Raw genomic sequence first — 12,928 nt, 5'->3', positions numbered from 1 at the left:
ATTCTATTATACAATTCTGTACATTTAAAATATGATTTTTTTTTAAAGAAATTAACAACAGACACGCGAAAAGATACAAAATGACATACATTATGCGTCCTTGTGCACGATATAATTTCCCCCCTTTTGAGTTCTAAATTCGTAAACATTTCCGTAGTGATTGGGTCAGTGTTCATGGGTTAAATGACATATTACATGGGCCTTGAAATGGACCGAGTTACGACTAATAAGCTTCACAGGCTGAGAACATCGGGCGCAAAAGCAATTATATGCCATAAACCACATATTGGGCCGAGAACAAGATATTTTTGGTTCTTAAATCAGTTTGATTTATAATGTTTAGTCGATTAAAATAAATTTGTTATCGGGCTAATAACCTTTGAAACAAAAGAAGAAACCAGCCTAATACATGTAAAATTGTTATACAGTGGATCATGGTCCACAGAGTGCTGTGTGAATCATAATTGACGAATAAAATTGTAGTACTGATGGATTTAATTAATTCGGGTGGACCGAATTAACAAACCCAATAAATAATGGATAATGTAATTGGATAGGAAAAATAGGCAAAAACAAGTATTGTAGGATTGCGGAGACCAAATGTTGTATTAACAATGTAGTTGTCAAGCTATTACAATGGTATGTAATGGTATTACAAGAGTAGTTTAGGACAAAAGAGATAGAATATGTCTTAATGAGACAAAATGGAGGATATTTATACATAGAAAACCCTCTAACCGGACCCCTAACGCGGTGGGGAGGTTGCATCTCCTTTTTGACAGCATTCGGACCGAGACCAAAGCCGCAGCTTGACCTGCCGAGGCGCCTGGTTATGGCCTAGGCCGAGGTCGGGTCGAGCACGGGATTCAACCTAGGGTCCACTCCATATTCCTCGCTCCGTCTTCCCGAGTCGGTTTGCTCCATTTACAATATATTCATCAAGTACAATTAAAATGATACTTCAGTGTTTCTATAATGAAACTAGTGTGTGTGAAAAATGAAACTAACAAGTAGAATTTATTCAGCAACGTATATATTGTCAAATGAAACTGTAGTATAATTAAAATGATATTGTAGTATTGTTATAATGAAACTAGTGTGTGTGAAAAATGAAACTACAAAATAGAGCTCATGCAATAATGTATATAGTTAAATGAAACTGTAGTAGAATTAAAATGATAGTTGGTGTTGCTATAATGAAACTAATCCAGGGAGAAAATGAAACTGAAGACAAAGCAATATTGTCAAATAAAACTGAAGTGTAATTAAAATCATATTTACTTTATGGACCACACTGCTACATAAAGATGTTCCTTTGTAAAATTTGTCATACACGTAGCAGGAGGCCTAAAATAATTTAAACAACTCATATTTACTTGGTGCATGCGGATGCAAAAACGACGTCGTTTTAATAAACGCGCGTCTCCCCTTAAAGAAAAAAAAAATCAGGTTCGATTCCCAGCAACAACATATGAACTAAAATTCCATAATCGATGAACTATAATTCCATAACCGATGAACTATAATTCCATAATCGATGAACTATAATTCCATAATCTAATCTATGAACTAAAAATTTTAGAATGAATGAACTAAAATTCCATAATCTATAAACTAAAATTTCATAATCGATGAACTATAATTCCATAATCGATGAACTATAATTCCATAATCAATGAACTATAATTCTATAATCTATGAACTAAAATTCCAGAATGAATGAACAATATAATGTTGTTGCTGGGAATCGAATCTGAATTTTTTTAAAGGGGAGACGCGCGTTTTTTAATAAAACGACGTCGTTTTGACATCCGTATGTACCATGCATGGTGTATACGGATGCACAGCATAACTATCCGTGGATTCATAAGATCCAGGATATTAGAGTTATAAAAAATAAGGGATTTAATAAATTTAGTTCCTTAAAAAAATCAATAACATATATTCAGATAGAAAGTTATGGTTTCAAACCCATCTTCGTGTGTGTATCTTGTGAAAACCATTCCTTAGGTAAATATCAGCTATTAATCTGGATAATATCAATGACTCTAATACATGTAAATCTTTTTTTAAAAATGAAGTGGTATTTGTAATGTTTATCAATGCACTTTGTAGTGTTAGTCAATACTCTTTAAAGATCAAAATATTTATCAAAATGCAACCACATTTTTTTCGGTTTAAATTCTTTTATTTTATCGCCAATCTAATACCTATGTAAAGTTAATAGAGGATCGAAGTTTTTGGCTTAAGATTTCTATACATATGTTACTTTACTCAATTGAAAAAATATTACCAAGTATCCTTAGGACTTGTTTGGTAAAAAAATTGGCCTATAGGTCAATTTTGGCTTATTTGACTACTATTAATTGTTTGATTTAGTTAAACGTTTGGTTAATTAACTTTTTGCAACTTCAAAAGGCTAAAATTAAAAAAGCTACTCCAAGCAACTTTTTCAATTAGCTTTTTGAGAAAATAAATTATACCAAACAGCTATCAGCTAACAGCTAATTTACCAAACATTTTTCTATAATCAGCCAATGTTATCAACTATTTATACCTTCTAATTAACACAATCAGCTAACAGTTAACAGCTATCAGCTAACAACCATTTTACCAAACAGGGCCTTAATCTTTTTAAGGTTGTGGTTTTAAAGTTCATGATTCTTAGATTTGACTGATTTTACAACTCTATTGTCTATACCACCTTTTCTAACATACAATAAACATCATTTAGTAATTTTTAACTAGTAGTTTTTAATTAGACCTAAGAGCATCCATAATGGTTGGGGAGAATTGGGCGATAATGTAAAAGTGATTAGGAGAGGAAAAAAAAAAATAAAAAAAAAAACAAAATCAAATATTAAAAAACAAAAAAAAAAAACAAAAAAAAAATGGGTCAGGCGCGCCTGACGCGCCCGTGTGGGCGGGCTGCAGCCTCTTTTTTCTTCTCTTTCTTTTTCTTCTTTTTCTGCATTATCCTTGAATTTGCAGGAGAAGTATCTCCACCAATAACTCCCCCCCACACTTGTTATTATCCCCACCCGAGATAATTCATCTGACATTATCTCCATAATATCCACTGATGTGGATGCTCTAACACTCGTTAACGTTATTATTTAAATATGGGAAAAGGGTCAAATAGGCCATCGAACTTTAGCTTAAAAGTCAATTAGGCCCCTAAACTTTTTAAAGGTGCAATTACACCCATCAACAATTCATTTAGGTGCAATGAAACGCAAAAACAAGTTAATGACCTGCTATCACAGGTCATTAGGGTTCAGGCCACCTTCCAGCGAATTTTTCGACAAAAAAAATGTGACCAGCAACTAACCCAGATTTGTCGAAAATTTCGCCGGTCACTTCTTTTGTCGAAAATTTCGCCGGTCACTTTTTTGTTTTTTTTTTGCCGGAAGGTGGCCTGAACCCTAATGACCTGTGATAACAGGTCATTAATTTGTTTTTGGGTTTCATTGCACTTAAATGAATTGTTGATGGGTGTAATTGCACCTTTAAAAAGTTTAGGGGCCTAATTGACTTTTAAGCTAAAGTTCGAGGGCCTATTTGATCCTTTTCCCTTTAAATATTAATTTCAACTTATTTGAGAAGCTATTCTACATCTACTAACTCCTCCAAAACCTACTTAATTTAATGCCCATCAAATTGTTCCGAATTCTGAACACGAAAATGGCCAGTGGAAACAAGTTTTAACAACCCAATGCATATAAAAGAAGAATAAAATGAACAGTCGGTGTGTGGAGGAAGAATCTTTAATTTCCCCATAGTGATATGAAAGAGCCAAATTCAGATGTATGTAACGTAGAAAATTGTGAGCATATCATGATTATCTATCAAGCGAAGCGTCTTTATCAGGTGTTGTTTTCGTACAGTAAAGGAATTGAACACTCAAAAATGGGCTTAGTGAAGAAGCTTTAAATAAGTTTCATACTTGAAATGGATTATATTCATTAATTACTTCACTTAGCTGTCTGCCTCTTTGGATCATTAATTGACTAATCTCAGCTGCTTGTAATTAATGAATATGGTCTCACCACGCGACACCATGCATCATTGCAGACCACCACGTTAAACTCACCTAGCATTTTGTCAAACAAGTATGAAACCAAGAATTTTATGCCAACCCCAATTGAGTTTGTTTTGGTGTACCCAGAGTTTCCACCGTTGAACACACAGTGAAGTCAGTGATTAATTCCCTCGTTGATTTGTAGACATCTCTTTTGAGTAGAATAACTGACATGGAAATTTAAGCTAAGGCTGCTCTATACCCAAAGCTAATAATCGAACTCTTGGCCTTGGATTAATGAGTTCCTTCCACTCAACCAAAACTCTTAGGTTATCTCAATTAAGTTAGTTGTGTAGTTAGTTTTATTTGCCAAACAGAGCCTAACATTACCGGTCACTAAGCTTTTTGCGCCACAATTAATTCGAAGATACTCACTGGACAAAAACGAATAGTCATTCTCACATCTCTATCACCTTATAATTTCAATTTCATATGAACACTTGACATGATATAGTCGCCTTATAAAATGTGCATTAATTGCTAGAAGGAAAGACCTTTTGACTCCTTTCACACATTAAGCGCTTCTGAGCACCCTGTTTCGTTTACGGATCTCATCACTGACAGAAAACTATAGAACTACTAACCCAATCGTATACCTTGGTACTTGTCACATCAATATTAATTTGCGCATTGGGTAAACCACGGGTTGTGACCCTAGCTGGCAAAGGACAACAAGTAAGTAATTTAGCATATAACCGACATAAATTAAGAAGGCCAATAGACTGCTCTCACAAAAGGTTAAACTTATAACATTATGGTTATCAAATCAATCTTTTGATCAACTTAATTAAAGTTAATTGCCTCTTTTTGAGTACTACTTATGTTTGGGAGAGTCACAACTTTATCACTTGATCATAATGTATTTTTTATTTTTATTTTTGGACCCAAAGGAGGGCCAAGCTCAGTGTCTTACAATAGACATTCTTCCGTGATCGTCTTCACACACGGGCAAAGCACTCTAGTCTACCAACATAATAAATGTATTTTTGTTTTTTGGTAAATACATACAAACCGAATGCTTATAACGCGGAAACGATGACCGGCGGAATTCACAGGCCACCAGACCGAGAAAAAAACCGCATCCAAACCTTAAACGTGAAACTTGACAAAACGACCGCGTCGCAATTGTCAAATTGTGGCGTTGACAGGTACCACAAAATAGGTCATGTTCTAAATGCGCCCAACATTTTAGCGTTATTTTTCTTTAACAGTGTGGTCCAAGAAACCCATATAATTAATTAATAAATGTCTTAAATATATTTATTTATTTGGGAGAAAGAGAGAGAGAAGAAAGATATACGTTTCTTCTGGTTGTAATGTGCTGCCGCCTGCCGGCTGAATGAAAATAAAAATAAAAAATATATTGATAACGTATCTGGAAAGTCAATCATGTTATCCAAAGTCAGCAATAATTTTCGGAAACCTTTTTGAGCCGTTTGATCGAACGAAAATAATTAAGGATCGAGAAATCATTTTGGAGACATCGATGATTATCAGAATCTTATTCGATCGGTTGGTCCGACTAAATATTAATTAATTCGTGTTGTTAATTTAGTCATGGTGGTGTGGTTGTTTGGTCTGTCCACATCACCAATGAAATTTTTCTCTCTTTTTTTTAAAAAAAAAAAACAAAATAAAAAACAAGAAAAAAATCTTCTAAAAAAATCAAATAGCAGCAAGCAGGATCTGTTGGTCATTTGCTGCTAGGGGATTTTCTTGCTACTTGGAGTCTATACGTAGATTATTTTACACTCCAATAATTAAGAAAGGAACGAAGCAAAACCCACGGCAACATTTCTTTATTCTTTCTTCCTTTTTTTTCTATAAATAAATCTTTGAGTTCTGTACAAGAAAATTATGCATTTAAATTTGTATACGATACAAATCAAGTTGTTGGTACTTATAATAAAGTTGAGTAAATCAACTAATCGTAACTCCATGTTAAATAATAGATTCATGTCTAACTTACGTGCATAATAATTTTTTATTGTGTTAATTTATGAATTGTCTCTAAACATATTGACAACACTTCATGTGAATTTGCTAGCCGAACTATTGAGCTGACCTCCCATTAAGTTAAGGATATTTGGATTTATTTTGAGGCCTGAATTCATTCTTGAGTTTAATTGTTTCCTTAAACATTGAGATTTCGAAATAAATAAATTAATTATCAAATGCTCATTGTCTAAATGTTAACTTAATCGCAGTATTAGCAGGCCAAACATATGGGATATGAGTTGTTTATACCCAATATTTTTTAAGTTTAATTAATCAGTAATTAATTTGATAAAAAGTGAAAAGTTAGTTAATTGGGACGCGTAATGACACATGTGAAGGATGGGCGTACAGCAAATGTGGCTGCTGGAGAGGGAAACACGAGTGCATTATAAGCTAATTAAATTAGGAATAAAAAATAAACAATAATTGAGAGGGTGGGGGCAACTTGTAAATTTAAATAATTAACGGAATCGACATGTCTTTGGGGCAACCTTTTTTACGAGAATGCTTTGAATAATGGCAGCATGGCGGCCTTAAACAAATCATAATCATAAACGCTTAACAATGTAATAATTATTCTAAGTGCCTCTTCACACACACGCATATCTGCCGACCATATCTTCTTCCTATAACCTTTTTTTTTTTTTTTTTTTTTTTTTTTGAATGCCTTCATCCTATAACCTAATTGAACTTCTTTACAAAAACTAATTTATTTCGTTATTATTTTCATGATAAAGATATACCTAGCAACCTTGTGAACCATTTCCCTACTGTTTTTTTTTTTTTCTTCTTTTCCATAAATCCAAATTTTAAAGAAAATATTTACAAGAACATAAATGAACTCGATCATCCATTCCTCATTGGTTAAAATCAAAAGACATAGACGACAATATCAGTCAAGTTGATCAGACAATTAACATAATAACCACACGATTTAAAGTTGCATTCTCAATTAGTGTGTCTTATTCGCCTTCTTAGTTTGAGATAGTTGGACAATAAAAATTAAATTTACTCAAAGTACACATTGAATAGTAATTATGAATTATGAATTCTTTAGTGAAAAAAAAAATGGATAATTTTTGAACCCTCTCTCATCTGAAAGTACCAATCTGACCAACACTTTGCTCCTTAATTAGACAAACCCGATGCGAATGAAAATTAGTCTGAGTATGGTACAAAGTATATAATTAAGGTCTGATCAATACAGCTTAGGGTCTCACAAAGAAAATTAGAATTTATATAAATGTGTACATAACTTAATGAGTAATTTACATTTTACACTGAATAGGTGTAAAAAGTTTGGCGTGATGAGAAACCTGGTGGTTTTGGACAAAACCATGGGCTAGTGTGGAATATGGGAACGGATCCCTATTACGCGGCGAGAAGCTGGGAACGGGCCGGACAGCCGTTATGGTCTTTGTTTCGTATCCTTTTCTTAATACCCACTTTCATACTTGTACAGCAACAGCATATTTAAAACATATCAATGGGAGTTGAAAAGGAATCTAGCATAAATGTTTACCTCGGAATAAACTACCGAGTATTCATTTTTTTTTTTAAAATTTAAAAAAAAAAAAGTAATTTTTACATAATTGATGCTCTATTCCGTTAAGAATACGAATAATAATCGTTAGCTTAATTCGATAGGGTGACTGGTATGCTATCATGTGCTTATCAAATAATCAAAAATTAAGATATTAAAAATATATACAATGAAAATCCAAGAATTATTTTAATTTAATTCACATTTAAAATAATAATAACAAATATTGTGTATTTATGTATACATAGCTCACTTATAGGCTGGGAATACTGCAATATATACGGATTGATTGAGTAGACAGTAGTGAGAGAGATGTACGTACGCAATTCCCCACGTGTTCCAGTGAGGTAGTGCCGTCAACAAATTCGACATTACACGTCACCTTCCGGGTCCCACAATTAGCCATTTGGGGCGGCTATTTCCTGTCAGTCAAAGCCTTTGCTTCACAATTTGTGCTATATATATATCACCCCGCTCCCCTTTCTTGTCTCACAGCCGTACGCTTCATTTCCATGTTTCTATCACTGCAGCCCACACCCATAATTTATTTACACGCCCGGAGCGCATAATAATAATTATATATATTTGTTGGAATTGGAATGGCTCCCAAGGAGAAGGGGACGGCGATGGCGGTTGCGGCGGCGAAGTTGCACGATATTCGGAAGGAGCAAGTGCATTTTAGGGGTGTGAGGAAGAGGCCGTGGGGGAGGTACGCGGCGGAGATCAGGGATCCCGGCAAGAAGAGCCGCGTTTGGCTCGGGACGTTTGATACGGCGGAGGAGGCGGCCAGGGCTTACGATAAGGCGGCCAGGGAGTTCCGGGGTTCCAAGGCCAAGACTAATTTTCCGGTGCCGGAGGATCTCCTTCCGATCAATTTTGCCACGCAATTACGCGTCGTGAAGAATAGCGTTTGTGAGAAGAACGCCGGCGGAAACGGACAGAGTCCTAGCCCGAGCAGCACTGTTGAGTCGTCGAGCCGCGACGGCGGCGGGGGCGGTCGTATCTCGCCCGCCGTGATGGCGGACTCGTCGCCTCTGGATCTAAGCCTCGGCGGCCGTGCACCGGTGATGTTTCCGATACCGAACCCCCACCGCGTCGTTCCTCACATGGTCCCCGGCGCGTACCCGGCTGGCGTCTATCCCGTCAGCCAGTTAGTTTATCTCAACGCGCTTGCCCGTGCCGTGGCGGTGAACCCTCCTCTCAACCGCCAAGCCGAGACCCTCAATTTCTTCGCCACCAACGCCAACTTCGGGGACCACAGCGAGTCCGACTCTTCATCGGTCATTGACTTGAACGTCGGCTATCGCGAACCGCGAAAGGTTGGGCCCATTAACAATTTCGATCTCAACCACCCACCGCCTGAGAGTCTCGGAACCGGCGCTCTTTGATATTCTCAACTCCAATCTCTCAAAAATCTTTTTTGTTTTTTGTTTTTTGTTTTTTTTTTGGTTAATTTTAGGTGTAATTTCCTTTTTCATTAAACCAAAAAAAGGAAAAAACAAAAAAGAGGTGGTAGGATATAGGATAACGGCGAGTGATTCCGGCGATCCATGAATGACGCCGATCATGTGAATACTTTAAATTGATCTGATCTCCCTTTTTGCAACAGAGAAAAATCTTTATGGTTTCCGGCTGTTGTTATCCAGCGCTCATCTTTCCGATGAGCCTGCAATTCTCATCTTAATTACATCTTTAATCGGATCAGTTTTCCAGTTTTTGTTACAAGAACACAGATCTGTACAATCATTATATTACAAAGAAAATTATTATCATGAAATCTGGCAAGTGTAGTCGGCGCCGGAAGATCCGGATTTGGCGGCAACCCGGCGGTGAGGGACCAGTGGGGTACGAGGTGTTAGTACATAGAAGATTAGTTTGAGATAAATTTAGACAGAGAGAGTGTCGGCCGGACTTGCGGCCACGTGGTGCTGTGCGTCCCATTTTGGAGGCTGAATTTTTCTTTCTTCTTATTTAAAGTGGACGAGACGGCAACAAAAGATAAAGCTGTAATAATAGAAGCTTTATGCTCCGTTTGGATGGATGGAAATCTTTATCACCCAACTGCTTCTCCGTATACCAATTATTCCGTATTAGCTACTTTTGTCAAACAACGCCCACGTCCTTAATTCTAGTATAAAGTCTTACATGTATAATTTTTGTGTACGTTAATTTAACGCATTATTTTATTCTTCTTGAAACATAACAAATAAATGTCAAATAATATTACGCTGTAGACTGATAGTTCTCTAGTAATTGATATAAATCTAAAGTTTTATTTAAAACTATTAGAAATAAAAAATACCAATGTGATTTACACGGCAGATTTTTCTTACAAATCTAAATTTCAGTTACATAAAGTTTTATATTAAAAGGCTAAAACTTTATTATAGACCTGTTTGATAACATAATTAACTTATCAATCAATTTTAATTATTTAATTTGGTTAAATGGTCAATATAAGTGTTTAATTAATTAATTTTTTATAAAAGTTCTTTACTTCAATATGTTAAAATTCATATATACTTTTTATTTATGGTCTGGTGATCTTGGGAGTTTGGTTGGACCACTAACATGAAATGTGGCACGTATGGAGGCTAATATAGCTGTAGCACAATACTAATAAATTATCACCAAAAATATAAAATTCCCAAATTGAAATTGAGAAGAAAAGAAGATGGAATATAGAAAAGAGTATAGGAGATGGAAGAGAATTGATGCTTCTTATTACGTACTTGCTGACAAATTCAACACAGCTAACTACTATGACCTCACCCCCCCCCCCCCCCAACACACCCCACTGGTGCGCTGCCGGCGTTTACTCATTTCTTTATTCCACCACTCAAATTTAATGAAATTTGACGGAATTTGTACGATATGACACGTTATGGGATACCTACAAAAACATTTACCCCCTATTTTTCTCCAAATAATATTTCGTTTTTTAAAAAAATATTATTTAATCGATCTATCAAAATGTAAAAAGTATATTTTTTTTTTCAAGGGTGGCAATACAACCCAAAAAAAAAAAAAATTGCACAAATTATTATTATTTATTATAGTCCGCGCAATGTTCTTCTAAGGACTTGAGTGTAATTAGGAAATTTTCAAAGGGGGTATGGAGAAAGGAAACCAATTTCTACTTGCTTTTTCTTATTCGCGAACTCAACTCCATTATTTTCCACAAGGGGTAGGTCCCGCCACATTATTTTTTTTTGAAATTTTAATTTAATTTATTTCCTACGTTCAAAAGCTTTGGTTTGCCACGGTGGGAGGTGATGTGTCGGATAGAGACAGACAGCATCCGCCGGCAAGTAGGGCTGCGTAAGTGCAAAGCCGTTTGGTGTAGCGGTGACGGGGGGCGTTAGTGGAGCGCGGGCCCCACAATTTGGACACCAGGAAAGAGACATGTAAATCCTTCGGCGCCACGTTTGTCGCCAACATTGAAAAAAAAAACACTTAAAACTGTAATAATTGCGAAATTTATTTATACTTTCTGTTTTTATTTTAATTTGAAAAGGAACAGAAGATGCGTAGATTCAGACATGGAATAAGAAATGTGAAAGCAAGAAACAAGGAAGGTGGGCGCGGACGGCTGCTTCTCTGGCGTAAATAAGAAAGAAAAATAACGTTGTACGACTTGCCGATAATTAATTATGAATTTGTAATATTCTGGGCGACACAAATTATCTTCTCTGTCTCTAAATCGAGACTCACTATTTAAATTTTCAAACTTTACATCTCGCACTATTTCAAGGTCCAACCCTCCGATCTCATGCTCCAACAATTATTTAATTTTACAAAACAAAAAAAATCAAATTACAACCTATATATTGACATGTGTCTCTTATTCAATGCTATAAAATTCTATAAATGTTTTGAGGGTGAGTGACTTTTGAATTGACAGTTTCTAAATACTTCTCAAATTGCTAAGAGTTGTTCAATCTTGGAATCTCAACAAATCCATTGTACTAAAATTTCTATACAAATCCTAAGTTGTACAAAATATTGTAAGTGATAGCATTATAGGACAAACCTACTTGCCAAAATCTATTCGTTTCTCTTATAATATTAAGTTTTATACTAGAGAGAAAGTTGCGGTTTGGATTGTGCGTAACAGTCAACATGTCGCTTCGGATTAGGATTTTCATTGTGTTTAGGTAGAGTGTAGTTACGAGATAATTGTTTATTTGTTGATGAGCAAAGTGAATTTTGGAGAGTCTATACTTAACCTATTGAATGCCAACAAGAAATTAAATGCTTGGAAACCCTTGAAAAGTCCAAGTAATGCGTTCTTTAAGATAATAAAATCACCTTGCTTATTTTTGTATTAAGACATTTTTTATATATTATTGAGGTCTTATTCAAGGGTGATTATATTGATTCCTCTTTGTTTTCTATTCAACATAGTTTTATAGAAGATCAAATTGATATTTACCTATAAGCTAAGGAAGATTTTGACTGCCATAATTTTGTGTGGGGTGCCTTTTTGTTTTTTAAACCAAAAAATAAAAAATAAAAAACCCTATACAACTGTTACGGTCAAAATGATGGCTAGTACAGCCACAACTATGAGAAAGATTGTGCCACACCAATAATTAGCTGTTTTTAATTATAAAAATGTGGTAGCCAATCCACTGTTCGGATTCTACTCTTTATGATTATCTATCACAAAATCTCCCCTTAATTGAGATAACCTTTTTAATTAACCTATAAGCTTCATAATATTTTGTGAAATTTCTAACTCAATCTTATGTCACATTCATATAAATCAAACAAGAGTGTATATATATATATATATATATATATATATATATATATATATATATATATATATATATATATATATATATATATATATAACGCGATGTAGATAAAATTGAGGATTGAAAAGTGGACAAAAATATAATGATACATCGTACTGTGAATAGGTAAGAAGCTAGTTAGGCGTGTAACATGATAGCCCCAAAAACCTGTTGTAGAGAGGGGTCTTACATGTCTGCATTCATAAGTTGAAAGAGGGACAAGCATATCCCACTAATTCTTGTTCTACTGTCCCACATAAGATTACACTTGAAAACACTGGACCCATATTTGTTTTTAAGGTATGCAACTTTTTAGGCCTCAACGTTTGTTTTCTTTACCCTGCCTACATCACATGGGAGCACAGTTTTACACTGGCCCAATTTCTAAGCCCTGCAACCTACCTGTAGGAGTAATATAATTTACAGTGTGCAATAATATGATATGTTATGTCATTCTTAGATTTTCGAGAAAGTTTATCATTGTTACTCATATGTGCATTAAAT

The 12,928-nt window shown here is 35.0% G+C and overlaps 1 protein-coding gene across 1 annotated transcript; it reads left to right on the top strand.

Moving 5' to 3' along the window:
- Window positions 1-8,096: 8,096 nt before the first annotated feature.
- LOC109159278 (ethylene-responsive transcription factor 4-like) lies at window positions 8,097-9,339 on the top strand. Its single transcript, XM_019307381.1, has one exon. The coding sequence runs from the start codon at window positions 8,222-8,224 to the stop codon at window positions 9,008-9,010; it is 789 nt and encodes a 262-aa protein (XP_019162926.1). The 5' UTR covers window positions 8,097-8,221; the 3' UTR covers window positions 9,011-9,339.
- Window positions 9,340-12,928: the final 3,589 nt, after the last annotated feature.

The sequence above is a fragment of the Ipomoea nil genome, unplaced genomic scaffold (assembly GCF_001879475.1).
Source record: "Ipomoea nil cultivar Tokyo-kokei standard unplaced genomic scaffold, Asagao_1.1 scaffold2826, whole genome shotgun sequence".
Lineage (NCBI taxonomy): Eukaryota > Viridiplantae > Streptophyta > Magnoliopsida > Solanales > Convolvulaceae > Ipomoea > Ipomoea nil.
The sequence above is the reverse complement of the archived record's forward strand: the minus strand, read 5'-3'. Positions and strand labels throughout refer to the sequence as shown.

Bases quoted from the DNA above. Each gene is read 5' to 3' on its own strand.
- LOC109159278 (XM_019307381.1), top strand. From the start codon at position 8,222: ATGGCTCCCAAGGAGAAGGGGACGGCGATGGCGGTTGCGGCGGCGAAG.